We start from the raw sequence: 24,586 nt of genomic DNA, 5'->3' as shown, positions 1-24,586 counted from the left end.
TATACATAAAACTGGTTTTAATGGGATTTTGGAAATTTTTCTGTTCTTACTGAGGCAATTGACTATCAAAGCCAACTCCTGAATATGTGCATTGTTCAGTAAATTTCTATTTTATTCACAGTAGGATGGTGTGAAAAGTATCAGCCATGGAAAATAACAGTCTACAGAGGTCTTATTACAATGTAAAAACAAAACATCTTTCATGTAAATGATGCCAGTAACAAAATATAAATTATGACCATAGAAGTAAATGGAGAAACTCTTAATCAATTAATATAGAATATAGAATATAGATTTTTTTTTTTTTGTCTCTGTTGTATCAGCATATAACTTTAATAAAGGCTATTTCTAGCCTTGAATTGGCATGCAGTTACCAGTCCACTGCTTCTGGAACAAATAAGCTCCAGAAGATTACCCATGATGTTTGAAATTCAGCCGGGGTATTTCAGAAGGCAAACTGACTTAGATCTTCACCTCTAAAGTCTTATATTTATTCTTGCAAGTTGCAGAACAATTCAAAGTAATCAGGGTGATAAAAGCAGTGAAATCTCATTTTCCTGAAAGCTTTTACTGTTCTTATTGCAGTGTGTCAGTCTGGTGTTCTTAGTCCAGTGTGTTTTGAAGTCAAATTGTAAATTGGAGGGTTTTCAGGCTGACGCTAAGAATGTCTGCATAGGGCCATGGCAGCATATGCCCTTTTTAGTGAACCTTTAAAACACCAGATATGCAATTAATGCATAAAACCTCATAAAAGCCAGAGACTAAATGAGGGAAGTTCAAAAATCACTGATAGAATAATCACATAATTTTTTTTCCTTTTAAAAAACATGGCTTACTGTCACCCTTTCCATTTAAGTCTTATATCAACATCCTCAGCACCTCAAAGCTATCATGATTAATACAACAAATTTGAAAAATCTGTTTTATATTGCTTCCTCAAGCTGCTGTTTCTGTCCACCTCAGTGACCTAAAATTTCTGACAGATTCCAAACCTTGCATAATGATCAACTATGACATCACATGAATAACTTAGAACTAGAAACAGATATTGTACCTTAAACAGGGTGTAAAACTCTATAAAATGTTTGTCTCGTTCTGGAACTTGTAAGATACAATGGCTATATGCCTGCATTGCTCTGATGGAGAGACAAAATAATTTTTGTATTTTGGAGGGCTTTACACTTGTAAGAATATTATTTTCTCTGGCATTCTAAGGAGTATGCTTTGTAACTAGGCAACCATGCTATAGAGCATTATAATATAACTTTTTTAATTCTCTAAAAATGATATAGTTATTTGTCCACATTGTTCTCTAATTTTTTTATAATGCTGCATATGCAGACAAATCATGGGTTTGTGCCTTTGCACTATATTGCCTTTATTGTTTATACTTACCTATATTGTGGGTGATCTTCAGAGCTTATTTCTGCTTTCATTCCTTGTTAGCAATTACCAGTCATTCCTTTTTCCACTTTGTAGGAGTGGATCCAAACCAAAAATATGATCAATTGTTCCTCTAGCCCAATGATGCTTTTGTGCAGGACTCTGTGGTGCTCAGCTTGGCCATTACTCCTTTTCACCTACGAGGTCATGACTGTTTTAAGCTGTCTTGGCACCAGTGAGCACCACAACTCTTAACTTGGTGATTTCTCATCTAAGCAGCACTAAGGGCTTTGAGTTTTCTCACTTAAAGTGGGACAAAATTGAGATTTAAGTGAGAATTGCTGTACCATATTTATTGTAAAAGATAAAGACACTCTCAGGCTTCAGAATAACAGAATTTGTATCTGTTCCTCTACCTTATGAATTTCATTATCAAGCAGTCAACCAAAAATTGCAGAGGCTTAGTCAATAGCGAATGATGGCAGGTTTTTGCAGATAACATCACTAGTGGGAAGTGCAGAGTGGGATTAACCTGGATGTATGGAATTAACATGGTATGAATGTAATATAGTTACCTCTGGCATTGCTGTCTCTTCCCTGTCTTGGACCAATATGAATGGCTGGAAGCTAAGAGCAATTCACTTCCACTGAGAACTATGGCTGCCCAGTTATTCTGGTAGATGGTCTTGGGAAGAGTGTGACTTCAACTTTGCACTGTGAACCCTTATGCAAAAAGCCTGTCCATAGATTAAATTCAAAGTGTTATTTTTGAAATTAAAAAATAATTCAATAGGCTATCCCTGGTGACATGACTCTTAATTACAAGAGAATCAAGATTATACCAAATTACACTGAAATGCGAAACACAATTTGTGGTGGATATTTGCCTTTGTGCTTCAGAGTTCATACACATCCTTGTTTGGGCACAGGGATGGGATTGTGTGCCACAATGTAAGAAAGATATAAAGCTATTAGGGAGTGTCCAAAGGAGGGCAACAAATATGGTGAAGGGCCTTGAGGGGAAGCCTTATGAGGAGCAGCTGAGGGCATTTTGTCTGCTCAGCCTGGAGAAGACTGAGGGGAGACCTCACTGCAGTTAGAACTTCTTTGTGAGGGGAAGAGGAGGGGCAGGTACTGATGTCCTCTCTCTGGTGGCCAGTGACAGTTGGCCCAAGGGAATGGCCTGAAGTTGTATCAGGGGAGTTTTAGGCTGGATATCAGGAAAAGGTTCTTTACCCAGAGGGTCTTAGATCACTGGAAAAGGCTCCCCAAGGAAGTGGTTACAGCATCAAGCCTCACAGAGTTCAAGAAGCATTTGGACAATACTGTTGGACACATGGTGTGACTCTTGGAGATGGTACTGCACAGGGCCAGGAGTTGGACTCAATGATCCTTGTGTGTCCCTTCCAACCCAGCATATTTTATGATTTAGTATAACTACTTCTTCTAACACAGCTGACAGGACTACAGATCTCCGTTCCTTTCTGTTTACTCTGGTGAACGGTGCAAGCTTATCTGAACACAGACACTACCTGAGATATCCAATTCAGGAGCACAAGCAGTGGTGCAGAGATGAAAGCCCACTTTAAACTCTTCCACTCCTCCCCCTAAAAACCAAAACGTAAGCCAAACAAACAAACAGTCAGACCTTAGATGGACAGAATTGCCCTCAGAAAACACTGACTTCATAGGGATGTGGGAGAACTACTCAGAAGTTGTAAGGTGACTTTCAGGTAACATTTTGTTCCTCTCTAATGCAAATGTCTTAAGCAGGAAGTTGATGGGTGTAGTCATGACCCCTACAGTGTGATTCTATTCATCTTCCCACTTCAATTGCTTTCTGACAATTTGGCCATTCATCTGGCAGAGACACAGGAGAAGTGGGCCCTGGAGGACAGCCAGCATTATGGAGTTGGCCTGATGGATAACCAGAATAATTATTCAAGTGGATGGTCTGATACACCTAAATATGAATTTCTAATTTTATGCATTTCAAAACCTGCAATATTCTGACAAGTTTTCAAACTGTCCTAAGCCAAAAGAGTCTTGAGGAATTATTAAACCATATGTTGTGCATCTCTCTCTTACATGTGTTTCTTCAGGCAGTCTGAGAACATTGGATTCTCAATGACTGGGACAGACTTGGCTTGGAATTTCATGGCCATCTGATTTAATTCCCCTAAGTGTGATCTTTTTAAGAGGAACCTCTTGGAGGAAGGGAAGGTTGTTCCTTCCCCAGGGGGCACTGAGTGTGCTCAAAGAAGGTTCAGGAGACTGTATGATTGCACTGAGAAGGTAAGTTATAGAAGGGGGTCTGGACACCATGCATGGTTTGGTTTAGAAGACAAAAACAAAGATGACAGAGCAGGCCAGCAGGCTTTGGAGATGAAGGGGGGAATTCCTAGAGGACTAGAGCAGACAAAGCACAATTTGAAACCAATCAGAAATCCGTAATGTTAGGTGCAACCGTGGACTACCCTTCGAAACACTCCAGACTTGTAAAAACTCTGTAGGAAATTCAATTTCTCTTTATGTCTTATTTTGTTTCCTCTTTAAAAAGCTAAGATTTTAGGTTTCAGTTTTCATTCAGACAAAACCTTTATTTCTGAGTAATGTAATGCAGACATGCAATAACCAAACTCTGAAAGAGTCATCCAGGGGGAAAAAAGTGCTTTGGCATATTGTAAACAAATAATTGTACTAATCTCAGCAGAGAAATACAAGACTTTATTAGGACATTTATATCGCCTTAAAACCACTCATAAGGTACTCACTGGACTGATTTAAATCTGCAGCCACAAAAGTATTTCATGGAACATAAAGTGAGCAGCCCCTTTCCTCACCTCTTCCTTACTGCTCCACTGCAAGTAAAAGGAAAAATCTCATATAGCTTTGTGTTCCTTGCTGCATGAAGCCAGCAAGCTTCTTGACTTCTTGATAGCAAGCTTCACTGATATTATTCTGGCTGATAAGCTCCAACATAGTTCTGAATCCCAGCCATTTTAGGAGGCCAGCAGTGATTTGAAAATACCAACACCTGAAGTTTACATGGAACAAGTCCTGATTTCTTGAATTTGAATAAAATTCCATTCACCTGCAGCTACAGAAACTAAAGAGATAGGTTGGACAATGGGAATAATTTTGCCACTGGCTTTGTGGAAATTGTACTATGTTTCTTGTTTGCAAGCTAGGAATATCTGCTAAGTATGTTACTGCTCTTTCATGAAATAGAATTACTTTTAATTCCTTTATTATTATTGCATTTGGATGTAAAATGCTTATCTGTAGAAGATCTGGGTGCACATTACAAAATTTAGATCAGAATTAGGCAACCATTTCTGTGACAACCCCCACATAGCACCAAAATAGCTGCTCTGAAAAGAAGTGATATGAGGCACATGATTAAATGTCAGTGAATTCTAAAGACTGTTTCTACTAGGGAGCACAAAGAAAGTGATCTTGCATTGTGCTCTAAAATGTTTCTACCCTGTAAGCTGATCTGCAGAAACTGATGGTTCTTATGCTGTGTGTTGGCTCTTTGACTCCCTTTCACTCCAGAAGGTGTGCATGTCCATTTGTGTGATCAAGGTGCACAATCTAGGCTGAAACAGGCTGCCCTGGGCAATGCTCTGCAGCCCATCTCTTTGCTTTCAACTGCAAGGTGCAGCATGCTGCAAAGGGAGAAGGGTAAAACAGGTCTGAGATAATGAGCATGGAGACAAAACAGGCTATAAATTTCACCCAGACTAGAACTGGCAGCCAAAGAAGTGAGTATAGGTGTGAAGCTCTCTTGTCAATGTTTCTTAATGATCTGGGCAAACAGATTGTTGTTAGCAGAAAACATGGCACAAGAGCCTTCACATGCAGGTTACTCAGGCATATGACAGGTCACCTGCTGATGGGGATTGGAAGGCTGGTTTTCTATTTCCTCCTAACTGAAAGCGTTAGGCTTGTACACTGAAGTAAGTAAATAGTTTTCTAAATGTGCTGTATGTACAGGATGCCTTTCATCAAACTGCAGTACATTTCTAAAATCTGCACACACTTTCCCAAGAAAATTATGTGAACTTTATGGCATATTTTTGTCCCTTTCAGCTTTGGAGTCCCCACTGGTCTTTTCACATGCCATATTTCCAAGATAGTTACTCTCTAGCATTTATTATTGAGACACATTAGGGACTCATTTTCTGTTCTAGAAGCACTACAGAGCCTGAACAAAAATCATAATCCTTAGTGACATTCACCAGTGGTCACTTGAATAAACAGAGGTGTCTAGAGCATGTGAGACTCCTTTATCATGTTACTCGGTATGCTGAGCAAATAACTATCTTACTGTACTTTAGACCACAGACAGATTTGCAGTCTTCTCTTCTGCCTGGAAAAAGCAACATTTTTAATGCAAGCCACATGAAATAGCTGCCTGTACACACCTTGCAAACAGATTTACACTGAGAACAACCCCTGATGCACAGGCTGTTCTGTTGATGCTATGGTCAGGAAGAGCAGCTGCAGTGTGCTGTAACTTACCTTAGCTAAGAGTAATTCCTCACTGCCTGAGACCTCACATCTAATTCACAGGCCTAGATATGTTAAACTTGCAATTAAAATCAAAATAACACATTGTAGCGGATAAAATATGGGGGGTGTGATCTTTTAAACTACAGGCTGGAAATCTTAAGACTACATGCTGAAGTTTGTCTCTTCAGATACTCAGGCAACTTTGTAAAGGCTTCTTGGTTTTTAAAAGTACCTAGCAATCTCTTTTTCATTTGTGGATGTTTAGTATTACTGACAAGTAGGCCACCTATGTGCAAGTGGCTAAATATGGACTGAGAAAACTAGGTTTAGGCACCCAGATACAAATGCTGCATCTGTGAAGTTTCCATTCATTGTGAAAAATCTCTTTTTTTCCCTTTTTTTTTTTTTTTTTTTCTCTCTTACTGTAAGCTGTTTTGCACCTGTGAATTTGTTTTTTCCCTCTTTGCTCTGATGCTTGCATATACTTCTCAGGAAAATACACACAGAACAAAAGTTTACAATATTTCTTGAGTTTCACCATGATGTCCCATTCTAACATGGAAAATAAAACAAATACTTTGTGTTCATAAACAGAGAAGCTGGCAAATTTTTAATCCCTAGCTAATAGAAGAATATGCTACTGGGAATAATAATAAAATAAATATTTTAAACTTCAGACTACAAACAAAAACAAAGGCTTCCTACCCCGCTACAATTCTACCATAACAATCTCGTCCTTGGTTTTGATGATATCTTAATAAAAAATTGAATATGCCTCCAATCTTTAAAATTCAACACATATTTGATAATTTTAATCACAGATCATACTAGAAAGACTTCAGTGGTAGTACTGCTTTTTAACATTTTATTAATTTAGAAATGCACACTTTGATCACTTTCTCTGAAGTTGCCTCAAAATTTTCATTCTGTGGTTGGTTTTGGTTAAAGTATGAAAAAAGCCCTGATGGCAGAATCAGGATTGCTTTTGAGAAAGAGGGTGGATGAGGTTTTTCTTTTTCTCATTTCCCCTTTTATTGTACATAAATTTTAAGCACAGGTACTTGCATGTTAGCATTTCAAATATTTAATTTTTTTCTGATTCATCTCTATATATTTTTTGATGATTTGTGAAGTCATATTTATCCAACCAACACTTAAACATGGGCTTAACTTTGTGATTGTTCCAAGTTATATTTTAGACTAAGTGAAGCCATGAATAGGGCTGATTACAAGCATGTCTAAGATTTTCTTGAATTGGGTCCATTTGTCAGTAAAAGGGCAACTGTAGATAACAGTTCTTTCCATATTCTGATTTGAATATTTCATACATACCCATTCCAGAAAAGTGAATCCTTTTTAATAAAGATAATTTCATTTTAAAATAACTAATGCATTAGCACTGTCTTATTCATTGAAGTAGAAAATGTTACTCTCTTCATATTGTCTAAGGTCCTCTTCCTTATCTTGATCTCATCTGTGTATTGCAGCATAGGCAAATATTCTATTTAATGGTGTTTTTTTTAATGCTACAGGTTCAATTATACTGCAAAAGTTTTCAATTCATAATAGAAACCAGTAGTTTGTGTTAACTGTCTTGATAACAGATCTGCTTATGTAGGTTTGACTACATATGTGTGGCTTCAGCAGAATTGTTGCATCAGATGAAATATTCTTGCTTATCTATGCAAGTATCCTTTGTGCTTCTAAATTTGTTTCTTAATTGGCAAGAAAGAAAATCTTATCTGCTATTTAAATTTTCTATCTATGATCCAATTTTGCACTTTATGTGACATACCAAGTCCACCAAACTAAATCATTCAGCACAATTGAAAACGTGCAGGGCCTAACAGTTTGTACAGGTCAATTATAAAATAGCCCTATAAAAAACTCTATTTGACTCAGGTGCCAAAAATGACATGTAGAAGCTGGTGCATAGATTCAATGTAAGCAGAAGGACTTCTTGATAATGCTGTAAATGTAGACATGGAGTAAATCTGTAATGATTACAGTGCTTTTATATAGAATCGTATAGTGTTGGTAAGCACCGGGATATAGAAATGAATTCTAAAAAATGTGTGTTTCGAAGGCTAAAGGATGAAAAAACGTATGTTCTACACGCAAGAGCACTTTAATATACAATACCCAGAGTATTACAGGACTTAGTACATGACAGAATCATAACCAACTATCTTTAGAAATAACATTCAGTAAGTAGCAGATCATAATGACAAAATATCTTCCTTTAAAACTTTGCATCACCAGCTATATATTAACACCTCCTTACTCAATGGATTTGATTATCACATTTCTCTACACATTGTTGCCATTTGGATATGAGTAATATCAAGCACTGCAGAAAAATCATAGAACCTTCAGCTCTTATCTAAAAAACATTCCAACTTGAATTTTAAACCATTTTGAAGATGAGACACAGCACTTTAAAGCATCTTTTAAAAGATTCCAAATCATTAAAAATCCTACTTGACTAGTCTTAAAAAATTATAGCGATGGGTTTTTAATTCACTGAGAGACAAACTTATGAGACCTAGGAAGTATTAAAATATTACATATTTGGTTTAGGATTCTACCTGCCTTCATTTAAATTACCTGGGATCAAATGTGAGGCATCTTATAAATGACAAGAGATACTATTGGTCCAGCTGCAGGGCTAAAAGTTTGTGCTGTGTGGTATCCAGGAAATCCCAAAGCATCTTTTTCTGGGGATTATTTAGTGCCTCAGAGGAAAAAAATAAAACCCTTAGAACTCAGGAAGAAAAAAATAAGTGTTTCTTCATGTCAATTGTAAAGATATATACAATGCATCTTCATAGCAGATTCTCTAGGATCAAAACAACATGGTTTTCAAACAATTAAATCTCTACAGTGACTGGTTTTACAGATTACTTGATTTTAAAGTTTAGATAGTATAACTTTCCTGTCTGCATTATGTATGTCTGCCATTTCAGAACAGGGAGCATCATAAAATGACAGATTCCCTTTCTAAAAATGCCTATGAAACTGCCATACCATATGAAGTTAAGGCTTTTACTGGCCCACAGTCTACACAAGGGTATCTATGATTATACAAAGCATTAGTATTAAGTATCCTAATTTCATTAGTCTGGCCAGGGAAAATAAAAAGGCAATAGTACATGGTAACAAAACATCGTCAAAAAGATATATTTACTATGCTATTCTAAAAAAAAAAAAAAAAGTAAAAAGCTGGGTAAGAATTCAGACAGGAAGGGATGTCAGATTCTTGCTTTAAGATTAGGAATGTTCATGTTCAATTATTATTTGTTGCTGAGATAGTGAGTACATGTTGGTTTGCTGTCTCTGGCTGTCTGTTCTCATTCAGTGTTTACAGGTACCTTTGTCACATTCAAATGGGTTTTGCTTCACCTCACTTTAGTCATCTGGAAGACAGTCCTCTAGTCAAAGATAGGCATCTGTGCTTCCTCTCACTGGAGCTAACAAAGAAAATAAAGCACCTGCAAAAGGCAGTATGTCACTTTTCCTAGAAAGAGATGGTTTGGAGTGACAGGGACCTGTGCACCAGAGGGGTAGGGTATAACTAGCTGAGGCTGGATCTTGAACTTTGGTAGTTATTGAGAAGAATCCCATAGTAACTGAAAGGTATGAATGTATGTGCAAGAGTGCAGTCATGACACAGTCTAATTGATATTCCTGCAAATGAAGATAAAATACCAAAATATTATTTCAATGTACAGTTGATGGCTTCAAAGCCAGTCCAAACTACACATATCAACACTCACTCTTGAAACAGAACAACGCCCACCACTTCGCTTCTTTGGGTAGGCAAATTTTAATCTTTTACTATGAGACTGACAGTTTTGTATCCAGTTGCTATGACAGCAGAAGCCAAAGAACCATGAACCAAAGTTCACTCTCATACCCCAGCCTCCTTCCCCATGTGTGATTCCCACATTGCAGAGCTCCAAAAGGTCATTAGCATTTAGCACAGTAAGAAGGACATTTGCCCAGGTTATCTTTTCATGTTTTATATCTGGGCGTAAGAGTCCTGTGATAGTGCTATTAATGGATCTCCAGCATGTAGGCTAGTCCAAGAGTATCTCCACAAGCATTCTGAAAAATTTGCAATGTTGCAATAGCTTCTGCCTAGGAAAACAAAAATATGAAAGTAACTATAAACACAGCAATATGACATGTAACTCTTTAGAAAGCCAAAAGAAAGAGGAGGTAATTTCAGCTTCATTTCAAATTTCATAAGGACCTATAATTTTGGGTACACATCCTATGTTTACCATACTGATATTTATAAACAACTATCTTTTTACGTCTTAGTCTTTGTTTTGCTAGGCAAAACTCTTTCTTTTCATAAGACTGACTGTTTGTTACCTTTAATACTTCTGCACCTGCTCTCAGTTTTCATAAATGTACTTTTTGAATAAGCCGAGTATGGCATTTCTGATCAGATCTTATGCTTTCTGCTTTTTTATATATCTCTACTCTTCAGCCAGTACATGCCAGGATCACATTTGCCTTTCCACTGAAAGACCCTGAAAGCACAGAAATTCCAGGGACCCCTTAGAATTTCTTCATTTCTCGGGCATTCACCACAATGCTTTAAGGCACCTTTATGTGAGAAGCCTTGGAGCACGAAGTGCTCAAGACGAGAACCTTGTTTGATACAGAACATATGTGCTTAATTTTATATATGGTGTATCATTTCATCAGCTTCAGTTAGCTTTGTAGGTTCTTGGCCTATCTACTCAGTCTATAAATAAATAATGACAGATTTATAAATAAATCAGTTTCTAACCAGCTGAAACTGTGTTATCTTTGTAGCTTTTACCAATCAATAGAGCAGCATGAATGACAGGCACAGGTTCCGCAGTTTTAAAAAAAATCCAGTATAACAATAAACAAACAGAGTACACATAAGTACCAGATAAATATTTTGATGCACTAGGACAAAATATTTCATATGGTGTTTCAGAATATGCCCAAGCCATTAACATCCATACTAGGCCAGCATTTTAGCTGGCAGCTCAATGTCCTCCCAATATAAATAGATAATCAATCATTCTTTGTTACTATTGTTTTAAAGAATAGTTTGAAATCCAATTCATCTGAGTGTTAGTACGGCCTGTTCTTTTTGTTCTCTTATCAATCTAAGCTGTAATATTAAAAAAGTGCATTGTTTTAATCTGGCTGCAGGAGTGTATGTGTTGAGCTCTACTGTAATTTTTCAAGTTCTTGCTTGGTGGGAGAGTGCAGGTGCAAGCCTGCAGAAGAGACTGAAACTCTATGAAGGCACTAAGTAAAGGATGTATCAATCTATCCAGAAAACACACAAATGAAAACACTTAAGTGAAGAAAATCCATTCCCAAATAGAGAATTACTGTATTACAGAGCAGAGATTGTGTGGAGACAAATTTTAATTTCACCTGCCTTCCTGTTCTGCTCACTCAAAGGAAACTCATGGAGACCTAAACCCCAGTGCCTCATTTAAAGCCTGATGCAGGACGTAAGGCAATGCATCTGTATTGTTCTTGTGTCAGGAGCCCTGGACTTATCACTTCTCCACAAGACGTGGTATGAAGAATGCTTGACTTTAATTACGTTGCTACAAACCGGCCTTGTCATGCTCCTTTCACAAGGAGGACTCCGTTCAGGGCTCTTTCCTGGCCTGTACAGAGAGGTCCCAGGATGGTGCCCGAAGCCAGGCGGTGGATTTCAGTGCCTGTCCTCACTCCACCACTGACCAGCACTCAGCGCCAAAGCTGAAAGCCAAAGGCCCTTCCCCACCCTGGGGTCTGCATGGAGCACTGTGACCATCGAAGCAAAGACGGCTCTCGGTTTTGCCAAGTTTTTGCTTTGCAAGGCCCAGGGCGCTGCTCCCGGACTGGGCTGGTGTCGCCTCCTGCTTACCAGGGCCCCCCTTCCGCTCCCGCTCAGCGTTCCGGCCCCTGCCCCGGGGAACCGCAGCCGTGCCCCTCACACCCCGAGCCCTGCCCTCCATCCCCGGCTCCGGGAGGCCCCGGGGGCAGCTCTGGGCTCGGCCCGGCGGCCGCAGCGCCGCCTCAGGCTGGAGCGGGCGATCGGCGCCCCCCGCCCGCCGCTGGCCCCGCGGAACGGAGCGGCCACACCGGAGCGAGAGCAGAAACCAGCCCCGTACGCCCTGCGCCCTCCTCGGCCCCCCGCGCCTCCCTCCTCGGGGCACTGCAGAGGGGCGGCTGCGCCTCCGCCGCGGGCTCCCGGAGCGCGGGCTGCGGGCAGCGCTCCCGCCGGGCGGCCCCGGCCCCGCTCCGCTCCGGACTCACCCGGAGAGCGCCCGGGAGAGCGCCCGGCAGGCGGGGAGCGGAGCGGAGCGGAGCGGAGCGGAGCGGAGCGGGGCGGGCGGGGGAGCGGAGGGGGAGGGCTGCGCGCAGATGAGCGCCGGTCCTGCGAGATGCTGCACGCCCAGCTCCCCGCCGGAGGGGGGTAGCAGCCGCTGTCTCCGCCGGCTCCTGCTTTTTTGCAAGGGCTGTTGCTGCCGCTGGACGCAACCTTCTCCCGACATGGAGCTGCTGCCGCCGCCGCCGCCGCCGCTGCTGCTGGAGTGAGCGAGTGTGACGGGCAGAGCGAGCCGGCCGCATGGATGGATGTGTTTAGCTTTGTGAAGATTGGGAAGCTCTCCGGGTAGGTGTTTGGCGCTGCTGCTCCGCGACCCGCGGGCGTCCCGCGGCTGCGGGCGCTGCCGTGTCCTGCGGGGGCGGGGAGGGATGGGGGCTGCCCGCGCCGCTCCCAACTTCTCTGGCAGCGGGGCGAGGGTCTCGGTGGCGGGGTGGGGCGCTGGGGGCTCCCTGTCCCCGCCCGGGCATCTGCCCGGCCCGTGCCCATGTCCCTGCGCGGGATGGGTCGTGCCCCCCTCCCCTGCGAAGGGACAATGAACTGCGGCCGCAGTTGGGCGAGAGCTGTGCCCTCCTTGAGACGCCGGCCGGAATGGGCGGCCAGAGTGCTCCTGAAAATGCCCAAGCGACGACAGGAGCCGGAGCCGGGCGCGGTGTGGGTGTTTGGGGGGTGTGTGGGTGCCGGGGGTGGTGGCCGCGGTGCGGGTATCGGAGCTCTGCCGGAGTTCCCGGGGCCGGCAGCGCCTGGCCGGGCCGGGGAGGCTCCAGCCCTGCCCCTCCGGCCCCGGGTGCGCGCCCCCGGGCACACCGGCTCCCCCGAGCCCTGCTCCTGGAGAAGTGCTGAAATCGTCGCCACTCGCATCGCTGGTGAGCGCTGCCCCTCCACCTTTTCTCCCGGTGATGGGCGCAGGGGCGCGAGTGGATTTGGCGTCTCTTATCCCTGGCTCGTAAGGCTCCTACTTCTCGGTGCTCAAACGTGTGGTTGATTTGTATCATTTTTGTCTATTTCTTTGTTTTCCGAATAAACCTTCTCTCGAATGGCCTCAGAGTTGTGGTCTCAGCCTGTGGACTGTTGCGTTCGCAGCTGTTTGCCAGGCCTGGAGCTGCATCGATAGATCAAGAGCAGCCCCTGTTACAGTGTTCCCACCGTAGTTAAACGTAACCGCAGGTAGCCCTTCGCAGTTACACAGGGGATTGTGCTTTATCTCAAAGATGCAGTATGAAAGTACTCGAGTCACAATATTTTTTTTTTCCAGGGCTCTGGTGTGGATAATCTTCCTAAAGGATTTAGCTTTGATCACTGTAACTAGGAGTGTTTCAAATTCTTATGATTCACTGGTTCCTACACCATAGTTACCATATCCTTGTCTGTTTATGAGCCACATATGAGGCAGAAATTGGATGTTGTACAAAAGGAAGAAAGGCCTTGTTAAGGAAATAAAAAAGGTGGCTTGCTCCAATGATGGTCAGATAGGGAGCTTGTCAAAATAACAGATGGTTTGTAAAGAACAAATATTCCATGGCTGAAAGTTAAGAGTGCCACAGGTGCAGGCACTGCCTTTATCCCCCAAAATTCCCACCATTGCACCTGGCTGTGATTACAGCTCTGCTTGTGGCATGCCAGCACAGAACAGCTGCTGTCATTCAGGCACATCATTGTCTCATCCTGCTCACAGCAATTTTATACCATGTGACAGTGACAATACAAGCAGCCCCCTCGGCTTGCCTTGGGTGGTGTTACCGCCTGATACCGCTAGAGCTGCAGCAGCAGCAACTACAGCAGAAACTTTGAGGAGAGGGAAAATATGCTCACATAGATAAGGAATAGGTCATGTACTATGGTATTTATTTCCAGGTAACTGAATTGTGTGACCTTCTCTATTTTTTTGGGAAATGGTGTTTTAGAAAATCTCCCAGGTCTTCACATCACACTTGGTCTAGAATCAAAGGAAGAGAAAGGGATGTGTCTTTCAAAATTTTTATAATGTCAGGTGCATGGCAGTTTTTAGATATATATATTGTAAGCTTGGGTCTTTCTTGGTGTGTACAAAATCTGTAGCTTTCTGCATACTTGAAGACAGAGCTAAGATTTGTATTTAAGTAAAGACAAATCATAGAAATCCTTCAGAAGAACCTGAAGGTTCCTTCTGAAATGAAATTGCAACTTTCAAAGCTTGTATCTGCCTTTGCTTCATTTAAGGATGTGAAATACTTAGGGGCTGTGTTTATCTGGTAGATTGCAGTAAATTATTTCTGTACTGAGCTAGACTTTTTATTTCTAATTTTCTGGTTGTTAAAAGACATAATAGTTTACACAGGACTTGACTTTACTTGCTGTTTCCTAGGTTACAGCCAGGTATCTATTCCAATTTTATGAGAGCTTCATGAAGAAGACAGGTTCCAGTGTAAACCCCATTTTTAGTCCCTTTGTGCCTTTGGGTTGGAAAACTAGTTTGCCCAAAAATACCAGTTGTTTGCTGTTAGAAGGAAGGCCTTTCTGAAGAGAATATTTAACTGAGAGTGTGATCTTACAGGCAGATTACCTATAGAAAGTTGTTTTGAACGTGGCTGGTGCTGAACTTCTTTTAAATTTTATTTTGTTGTGCATTCAGTTCTCCTCATTTTAAGTTGCAAGTCTTTTATTACACTTTTAGTCTGCAGCCTTGATTCTGCAGGCAGTGGCACACCTAAGCTCTGTGATACATGACTACTGCAAGGGATGCTTCTTAAAGTCATGATGTGATTTTAATGGATCTGGTAAGAATTTAAAGTTTGTCTCAATCAATTAACATATAATTTTTTTAAATCTGGAATAAGCTTAAGATGAGGTTTAAAGTTCTAGAAGGTCACAACTGGATAAAAAAATTGCATCACATATATAATTTTTTATATTTTAATTACTTACGTGGGTTTTTTATGTGATACCTTTGTGTTTAGGGTCTTTTAGAGACTCTGTTTCTACAATGACTTCAACAATTGTACATACTTGCAGGGTAAGGGGAAAATATGGGCATAATCTGGAAAAGGGTAATGTGCAGAAATGAGAGAGAATGTCAAACTGGTTTTATGACAAATATAGTCCCTGGTAATCTTGTCCTTTCCTTGACTTAGTAGGTCTGTCCCATTGTGTACTATGAATAAACACACAGATGCTACAGGATTAAGTTTCTGTTTGTTTGGAGATACCCATCTCCAAACTTTTCTGAAAGTTTGGAGATAGCCATCAGATACCCAAAACAAAAATACTGTGTGGAACTAGTGGTCACACTTGCCCTGACATAGCCTCTCCCCCATCTCACTTTGGAAATTCACCAATCTGGTAGTGGTCTGGAGGAAATGTTTTGGTATAAATCCTATGGTGTCATTCTCTGGAGGAAAAACCACGAACAAACAATCACTTTTTATTGTAATGGATTTCCAAGTGTAGAGAATGATTGACAAGACTTGTTTAATGGATCAGTGCTCTGATGTGGAGCTGTACAAGGCAGGTGAATATTTCTGTAGTGTGTGCAGCATAAGCATGTATGGTGTGGCAGCATCTGTAATTTGGGATGGAGGATTAGTGCTGTAGGTAAGGTACATAGCTGACAGCTGAGGTTGGTTCAGAAATCTGTCTTGCCTGGTATTCTCTTTCAGTTGCTTTTTAGCAGCTGCTTGGAGAAAGAGTAGGAGTGGTGATTCTTGAGCATAGGTATATGCAGTGGAGAAAGGATGGTGCTGCTGTTCTGAACATGAAACTGTTTTCAGATCAAGGTAAATTGGACAAAAGAGCACAGTGTCAAGTTTGTAGTCAGTACTGGACAGGTTAACTGTGAAACAATAAGTCAGAATAGTGAAGGAAGTTATCAAGAATTTAAGCCTGTATTCATAGAATATATTTTTAGTTGGATTTTTTTAATAGTGAATGACTGTTTTTGTGATATCTGTTGAGGTCACTTCTATTTCAGAGCTTTCACAGCAGGAAGTAAAACCTTTGATATGGAAAGGTGCTTGTCTGGATATCACCTGAATGTGTCTGAGTGAGGTAGTGACCCTCCAGAGTTGGGATACAAAGCTCCTGTGTCCCTATTTGTAGCTTTGCCAGATAGCACTAGGGAGAAAATGACATGACTGCATGAGTGGCTGTCAGGTTCTAAGCTGTGGCAATACTGCTGAGGGTAGGGTGGACATCTCTGTCACACACTTACATTTGTGGAAGAAGTTCTGAGCGCATGGAGTAATTTGTCATCAGAAAGAAAGTCTCCAAGAAACAGGCCTGCAGTATGGGGTAAGAGAGTAAAAGTCTAGACCTCATTGTAGCCGTTAAAAGTAGAATTAATGGAGAATTAACCCCATATAACAAACAGGAGGAAACCAAGAAGATTTGGACCTGCCCTTAACAACGATACCAGTTTGTTGTATGGGATAGGTAAATTTATCTTACCCAGATCTTTACTTTTCTGCTCAAGCTTAGCATTCCTATCCATTATCCTTGAGTTTTAATTTATTCCATTAAAATGGGATGTAAATAGCCATATCCTTGCTAGCCAGGCCCTTGGAATGACAATAAAAAAAAAAAATCCCTTAACCCTGGAAGCTCTTCTTTTCAGAGAACAGTCAAATATGGTTTTTTGCCGTGATTATGCTAAGCCTGAGGCTCGGTTTCTAACTGAGAAGGAACTTCTTGCTAAGTCCTTTTTCATTGGGGTGGATAAATCTCATGTTCTTATCTTTTGTGTTTATCTTTCCATAGCTGGCCATCTCTAGTCAGGTAGACTGACTTGGTACCTGCACAGATGTTTGGAATTTTGGGTTCTTGCTGCTTATAAAAGTGACAGAAGCCTAAACTGATGTGGAGTCTTGCATTTGTTCTCTCTCTTTCCAGCCTTTATCGTCCTGTGCTCAGTTTTGTTCTCTCCAGATACTGTCTTTAGATGTCCTACCAGGCCGATGTGAAAGGTTCTCTTCTAGATCTGTCTTAAAGTGTAGCAGTCTAGAAGCTGGGCCTGTATCTTCTGAGTACTAAACTCTGTTGTGTTTTTGTTTGTTTGGGTTTTTTTTGGGAGAATCGGGTTGCTTGACTTCATGGTTTAGTTGTTTTTATGTGGCCAAGCAGATGTATGGGTTTAGATTTAAAATTCTAAAATTAGCCTGTCTGTTGCTTGTGATTTTTTGTTTTGTTTTGTTTTTAATTAATTGAAGAAGATTTTGGGATGCTTCTATGTCTTTATCAGAATAGCACCTTTTTTTGTCTGTGACTTTCCTTGCCAAGTTTTTATTTTCCTGTGAAGTTTAAAAAAACCCCTACCTTAATGGAGAGACAATTGAAAGTGTGATTAATGCTGTTTTGCGTATGATTTTTGGATTTTTATGAGTAGTCTTTGAAATGACAATATCATAGTTTGTAAGTTATTTTCAGTATTTACGAAAGACTCAGTAAGAAAGCCTATGATTATCCTTTTTATGTTCAAAGGAGGTAATTTAATTCCAGAAAGGATTTTATTATACTGAATGATAATTCAAATAACCAATAATTCATTTCAGCCTTTTTCCTTGAGGACTGCATTACATTTAGTGGCACATTTGCCTAGTCACATTAATATAGAAGCTTTACCTTATATTTTATTATTTGTCTCTTTTGTTTTGTTAGCTGACACATGTAATAGAGACATATGCTTTAATGTTTGTGATGTTAGTAATGTTGTATGTCATAGTGACTTCAGCAGTTTAGAGATTCATTAAAACAACTCCTTACATTATGAACTGCTGTAAACTTGTCAAGTGGCCAGTGAATGATGATGCAACTCTGCTAAATAGGTATGTTCTCTATACCAGAAGCAACATTGTCTCCAGAAATTTTTGAGAAAGCAAAAAAAAAAAAAAAAAAAGATAACTCCAAGAAATTCTTTTTCCTCTTCTACTAATTAATGAAGAAGATGGAATGAAAACTTTGAGAATTGATGCTTTGATGTAAGAAAAATCAAAATGTGAATGTTCAATATAATGCTTTTATTTCTAGGTAGATGTTCTTCCTGTTTGCTTTTGGTTTATTTTGGAGGACTCCAATCTGTAATGTAAACCTGTTGGTGACATGGCCGAATCAAGAATCTTGGGATAGTTTGTCTTATAATTGTAGCCAATACTCTTGTGTGTGCATGTTTAAGTCATTCTGTAAAAATTTTTATATGGTGTGAGAAGACAGAGGAGGGTTTTTTTTTTGTGGATTTTTGCCTCTGTTTCACTAGTATCAGGATAAGACTGAGGTGTTTTACAGTTTAGTTTTTTGAGGGGGGGAGGATGTTTTCTTGTTCATGGTGTGATTTGGTTGGTTTGTTTGTTTATGAGAAGCCTGCTTTTCAGCCTGACAGATTCATGTGGGAAATTTCAGTTAAATTGAAACAAATTCTCACCATAGCAGGAACAAAAAAATGAGGATATGTTTCCATATTTTGCAGCATTCTAGATCATTATGGAAGTGTACCAAACTGTTCATAGGGAATACAAACCATGACCTGAAATAAGAGGATAATACATGGTCTCAGCTCCACTCATATTGTGGCACAGAAGGGGTATTTTACTGCTCTTGAAAGCATTTCCAAGCAGTTATGTCAGATCTGTCACAACCCAGCATCTGACTGATGGGATAAAGAATTGACTAAAGTCATGTAGGAGCTACCACTCCTTATAAAATGAACCATCATCTGGGATCTCTAACTGCTTTAGACAAATAATACAAAAAATCAAATGTGAGGAAAGAAAAGGTGATTCTGGATTCCAGTCCCACTGTGTCATGCACAAATAGCTCTATAAAATCAGGGAAGACCATCCAAGTACGTAAATTACTCATTTTCATGACTGTTTGCGTATAACCTATTTGGATCCACGTTATGGAAACTTTTGGTGCTGATAAAGTATCAGTGTCTAAACACTATAGGTATATGCTTGAACAGGAATTGACTTCTGATAGTGCCAAACTGCGTTTAAAGCTGCTTTTTATAATCATGCGTAAAGTGATTAGTTTTGTGACGTCCCTTGAAGAAATCTGTGAAGTGAAAAGGCTGCACATTTATTGAAGGTATGTTTAAAGACCTTTAAAATAATCAGCGAGACTCTGTTTCTGATAATTATTCCATTGACTGGAAATGAAGCAAATAACAGTGCCAGTAGTATAAATTTCAGTAAGTAATTGCATTTCAAATCCTAGTGAAATCCACACTGCTTAAAATCTAAACCTGTGAAAGTACATTGCAACTAGAGATGTAATGTACTCCAGGACTCAAGTCTCTCTTACCTAAATTAGGACCTGGTGTTGTAGAAGGTTCTACCAATGTACAGAAACTGCCTTTAATAGGCTGATTATTGGCTACAAACTGAGAAATTACTTTCCATTAGTTTTAATAATCAACATTTTTAATTATAATAAAGTTAGTGAGTGAACTTGCCAGGTATCAGTTTTATGGGGATGTGGGGAGATAAGGCTCTGCAAAATAGATGGGTATCTTGCAAGATTTTGAGAACTACTGGTAAAATGTATAATTTATACAGACAATAGAAAGAAGGCGGTAAAGACTAAGAAGGAATATTTCTATGCTAGAGTTGAATGTTGAGAATGAATCTTCTTATGATCTGGCTCTTGATAGAGTTTATTTTTGGATTTTGCTGAGATTTTTGAAACTTTAAGGGAAAGAGACTTGGGATATTGCAAGGTATTATGACTTCTTTATATCTATAGACAATCAAAACAAAAAGGTGTGTGTGTGTGGATTGATGAAATTAACAATTACATTAACAATCAAAAAGACCAAAAAAGTCTCCCTTCTATTCTTTAGAATTTATTTCTGCCTATGTCCTTTCTGTTTGTTTTTGGGAGAGGGAGAGAAAAGACAATTTTTGAAACTAACTTTGTTTAGGAAGATCTAAAATCACTATATGTAAAACTTTGCAGTACTGATTGTACCCTATTTAGAGTGAAGGTTTTCATTAAGGTTTGTGCATGATTGAGTTTTAATTGTTCAGATAAACGGCAAGCCTTTCTCATGTAAGTGCTTATGTATTTGTTTAAAATACTTTTCCAGCATTATGCAGCCCGTAAGGTTTTGCTTATAGATTTTGCAGTTTCACTGTTTGTTTTTAATCTTGAATTTGTGATTATATTCCTCTGGATTTGGCAGTAGTCATATGTTTGAAAAGCAAAATGCCCATTATTCTAAGTAGTAAATGCTACCAAGAGTACTAGCAGTTGCACCAGCCATGTAAAACAAGCCAGGCATGTGTTACAAGTCCGAGCTGCCTTATTTCACTTGAGCTCTGTGTTTGACTGAAATAGAGCAGGAGAGAACTGGAGAAAAAAATCTGGAAATATTCCATATCTAAGCAGATTTTTAGAGGCAGGATGCTTCATTACCTGAATGCCTGAATGATGGCACTGACTTTGACTTGCTCTAAATGAGGCTGTGACAAGCCTTGAGGCATCTGTGACAGGAGCCTTGAGACAGCAGAGATTGCAATTGCACAGAAGAGCCTGTTCCAGCAGGGCTGAAGTTCAGGCTTTGGGGTAACTAGATAATCTCCAATGTCCTTTCCAACCCAACCCATTCCATGATCCTATGATTTTTCCTTGCTTGTGATGTTAGACCTTTATCCCACAAAACAAAACAAAACAAAACAAAATAAAAATTGAAAGTTCTGTATGGCTGTATTGTCAAGGCCTTACCCACTCTAGAAAGGGGTGGGTTGTCTATTTACACTGCAGCATGTAACAGGTTGTGCAACTTTATCATAGAAAAGACAAGTTTTGTTTTGACTGTACAACGTGGCTGATAAGTCAAAATGTAGTACATGTGTTCAGGTAGAAATTAGCAAATTTCATGGGTTTTTTACTGGCATTAGGTTTTGGATCATATGGAAGTTGCAATTTAAAGGCATCTGCTTTCCTTGTTTTTTTATTTTTGACTTGTTGCAAACCTCAGATGATGTTAACTGAGTCTTTTATTTTTGACTTTGAAGAATTTTTTTTTCCCAGTGGGGGAGGCAGACAGTTTTCTCATGAAGTTGGCTCTCTGCCTAGGTCTTTGCTTTGCATAATGTATTGTGCGTTACCTGTCATGTTTGCAAGGAGTGCCCTCTCCTCTGCCAGGGCACACAGTGGAGGGGGACAGAGAAAAACTGCACATGGGGAATGGTATGTACTTGACTATTCTGCTTTGAAGGCAGGGTGAGTTTGGGCTACAGTGTGTAATAGGGGAGGATTGGCAAAAGTAGGAAGAGAAAAATTGGAGAAAAAAATTTAATGAATGTTCTATTGGATGGGGGCTAATTTGCCCTGACTGAATTGAACTAATTGTTCAAGACTAGCTGCTGGTTGACTTAATTGGTGAGATGTGCTGTAACCTGCTGTTTTAAAAAAAGGGAAGAATTCACTCCAATGTTGGAACAGAAACAACTTTTTTTTGTTTTCTAAGGTCTTGAGTTTCTTCTTGAAAGTCTTTATTTTTCTAAGGGGTTTCTGGTAGCTGAGTTTGAATTAACTCAACACATGAAATAACAAGGTGGTCCTTGACTCCCTGTGTATTTTATGTCTCAGAGACCCAATAACCAGGATGGTACCTTTTCTCAGGGTGAAGCTCAACCCCTGCATTGGTTCACTGGTGAGCCCTGTGACTTCCCCCTCTTTGAATGCAGATAACTCGACTGCAAAATTTGTCGTCATTGGGAAATGTGTTTATGTTTCTTTTTGGCTTAATAAAAACCAGAAAGCATCTGACTTTAATTTTTTTTTTTTTTAATTGGTATGGGGAAGAATTAGGACAAAGCCCTAGTATTCTGAGGCACTTTGAGAGGGCACTTCTGTATTATGATCAGCCTCATGCAACATCTGCTGGGAGAAGACCTGATGAGGCTGTGGGATCTGATTTTCACATTCTTTTGCTTTTCAGTTTCCTCATTTTGTCCCCTGCAGCCCTTTATGTCTCACATCACTGTGAGCTACTTCAGGGACTAAAACCACTAGAAAACTGGTTTTGGCTTGTTTCATTTCTGGCTTGGCAGAAGTGACTGAAGTCTTGGGCAGCAAGGTGGAAGGGGAGGAGGGGAAGTGGAGCTTCTGGTGTATGCTGAGCTCTGTTACATTGCACCCCATTTAGTGGTGGGTGCTGCTGTGGGAGAACATGGAGGTGAAACCTTTCTTCAGGTACCTCTGGGAACTGAGAAATGGGGAGGCTACGTGAGAGCAAAAGATGGTGTGGAAAGAGGAGATGCTGCTTTAGCTCCACTGAAATTCCTTAGATCTTTCCTAGTTCCTCTTGCTCCGTGTCTTTTCCTGCCTTTGAAGCCTGTTCTCCTTCCTTCAATTGACTTGGCTTTGCTGGGCACTTGGGAAACCAAGTGCAGGTTCTGTGTGCTAATGCAGCTTTGTGTATCTTGCACATCTTGATGTATTGAGATACTGCAGCCTTGCTCCCGTGACATTCAGTCTAAAGAAACTGGTTTCTTGTTGTTTTAGAAAGCAGATTTCTAATCATATTTTTGCTTTATTAGGCAGCAGAGGAGTGTGGTTGTCCAAGGGATTAATTTTTCCAGATTACCTGTAGAAGGTGAAGTGTCCAGGATAAATGAGAGGTTGTTTAATTTTTATTTTTTTTTTTAAATAATGAACATGTGTTCATTCCTAGCAGCAAGTTTGCAGTTATATCCTTTCCATGGACATGTTTTCTAGGTTCTGGAAGCTGTCTGAAGAAATAAAAGGTTTCTTTCAAATGCTCTATTTTTGAACTTGGAAAGAACATCTTAAAGAAGCAAGTATACCATGTCTGTGCTACTTCTGAGACCACAGAAAAATAACTGGAGAGTATTAATGGCTTGCTTTTCCAATGCCCTTCATTTTTAAACTGGAAATGGGAGCTTTATAGGTGCATAAGTACCCTGATTTTTTAATTATGGTTTGAACCATGTGGCTTTCTCTTTTTTAGCAACAGCAGTAGTGAACTTGGAGGAGTTTCCATACAGCAATTTTTCTCTTCCTCTGTATCTTGTGTCATTCCTTATACATATATGGCACTTCATCAGCCTCCTTCCTCATTGATCACTTTCACCCTTAGCAATGGTTATCCATCAACTCTATCACATCATTAAATATGTGGTCTAAAAAAGGTGGTGGTTATGGGGATCTTGAAGGATGCATCTAAAGGAGAATTTGAAAAGGCCTCACAAACAAATGATTCCATAGAAAAAAAATTAATTTAGAACTACTAAAGCTCTTTTAGCTTGGGTGTTTTATCATAAATATATATATATACATAGTATATCAAAAGAAGTACTCTCTGGGCATACAATTAAAAATACTGTAGCTTTTACACTTTTTTTTCTAGGTGGCTTACATCATGCATCTGCATGACTTAGAGTTAGCATGCCTTACAGAAGACCACTTTATAAGTAATATCCTTGGAATATTAGGAACAGTAGAATACAAGTCTATTTTTCTTTAGTTGACATGTTTGGATAAAAAACTTCTAATATCTTTAATTTTTGATGCTAAATATATTGTGTATTTGTTTAGTGATACAAAGGTGTATTCTTTCAAAGAAAAATGTTGATTATTTTTCTTCTCTTTTGATGGCTTTGATAGGCATTAAGGTCCTGTGAAGGTCTTGTTGAGACAGGGGTCTTCTGGTCTTCTGAAGTGGCAGTGTGGAGAGCTGGCAGATTCTTTGCCCCTGCCATTTTTTCCATAGCTGTCCTGTTGGATTCAAGTTGTCCATGGTATCTGGGTGTGTTACTTGGTGCCATGACTGTTTAATAGATTTTAATAGTAGCCTGCTATGTAAAGGGTAAAGGACAAATTTCACTCTTCCATATGTCAGTGCAAGCCTTCTCCTTCAACTCTACAAAAGTACTTTGTGTTTCTTTAATGACAGAATGTTGATTTGCTTTTTGTTGAATTTTCTAAAGCTTATCCAAACTTCATAGTGTTCTTTAGCCTTGTGATGACTGGACAAATGTATGTTTTTGGAAGTGTTTCCTTTTCATTAGTGCTCTTTAGCCATTAATGTCAGAGTTCATCCCATTTTCTCATGTTAAGTGCTGCTTCTTAAAAAGAGAAATTCTGTTTTCATGTTAAATGTTTAAAATGTTTCTTTCATAGGAGAAAATAAAGCAGCATTAGTTTCATTTTTTCCACCAACAGTTCATAGTTCAGTGCTGCAATGAACAGCTTTCCAATTAGAGGACACAATACCTGTTCTACTGGATGTTATTTCAAAATGGCTGAAATTTATTTTAGCTGCAGAAAGTGTTACCAGTAATATTTGTATATATTTGTTTACCAGGGTGT

The 24,586-nt window shown here is 39.8% G+C and overlaps 1 protein-coding gene across 4 annotated transcripts in view; it reads left to right on the top strand.

Moving 5' to 3' along the window:
• Positions 1 to 24,586, top strand: part of FRMPD4 (FERM and PDZ domain containing 4) — a 345,066-nt gene that overhangs the window by 27,720 nt on the left and 292,760 nt on the right. For 3 of the 4 annotated variants that reach the window (XM_083854924.1, XM_083854923.1, XM_083854926.1), the window contains exon 1: positions 12,408 to 12,568. The exons of the other annotated variant lie outside the window; for it this stretch is intronic. In XM_083854924.1, the coding sequence (XP_083711050.1) occupies positions 12,528 to 12,568 (41 nt within the window). In that variant the 5' untranslated portion in view covers positions 12,408 to 12,527. Of the gene's footprint in view, positions 1 to 12,407; positions 12,569 to 24,586 lie in introns of those variants that run through there. 4 annotated transcript variants of the gene reach the window in all.

This window comes from Zosterops lateralis, assembly GCF_965231275.1.
Source record: "Zosterops lateralis genome assembly, chromosome: 2".
NCBI classification, from domain to species: Eukaryota; Metazoa; Chordata; class Aves; order Passeriformes; family Zosteropidae; genus Zosterops; species Zosterops lateralis.
This window is presented reverse-complemented; position numbering and strand designations above follow the sequence as displayed.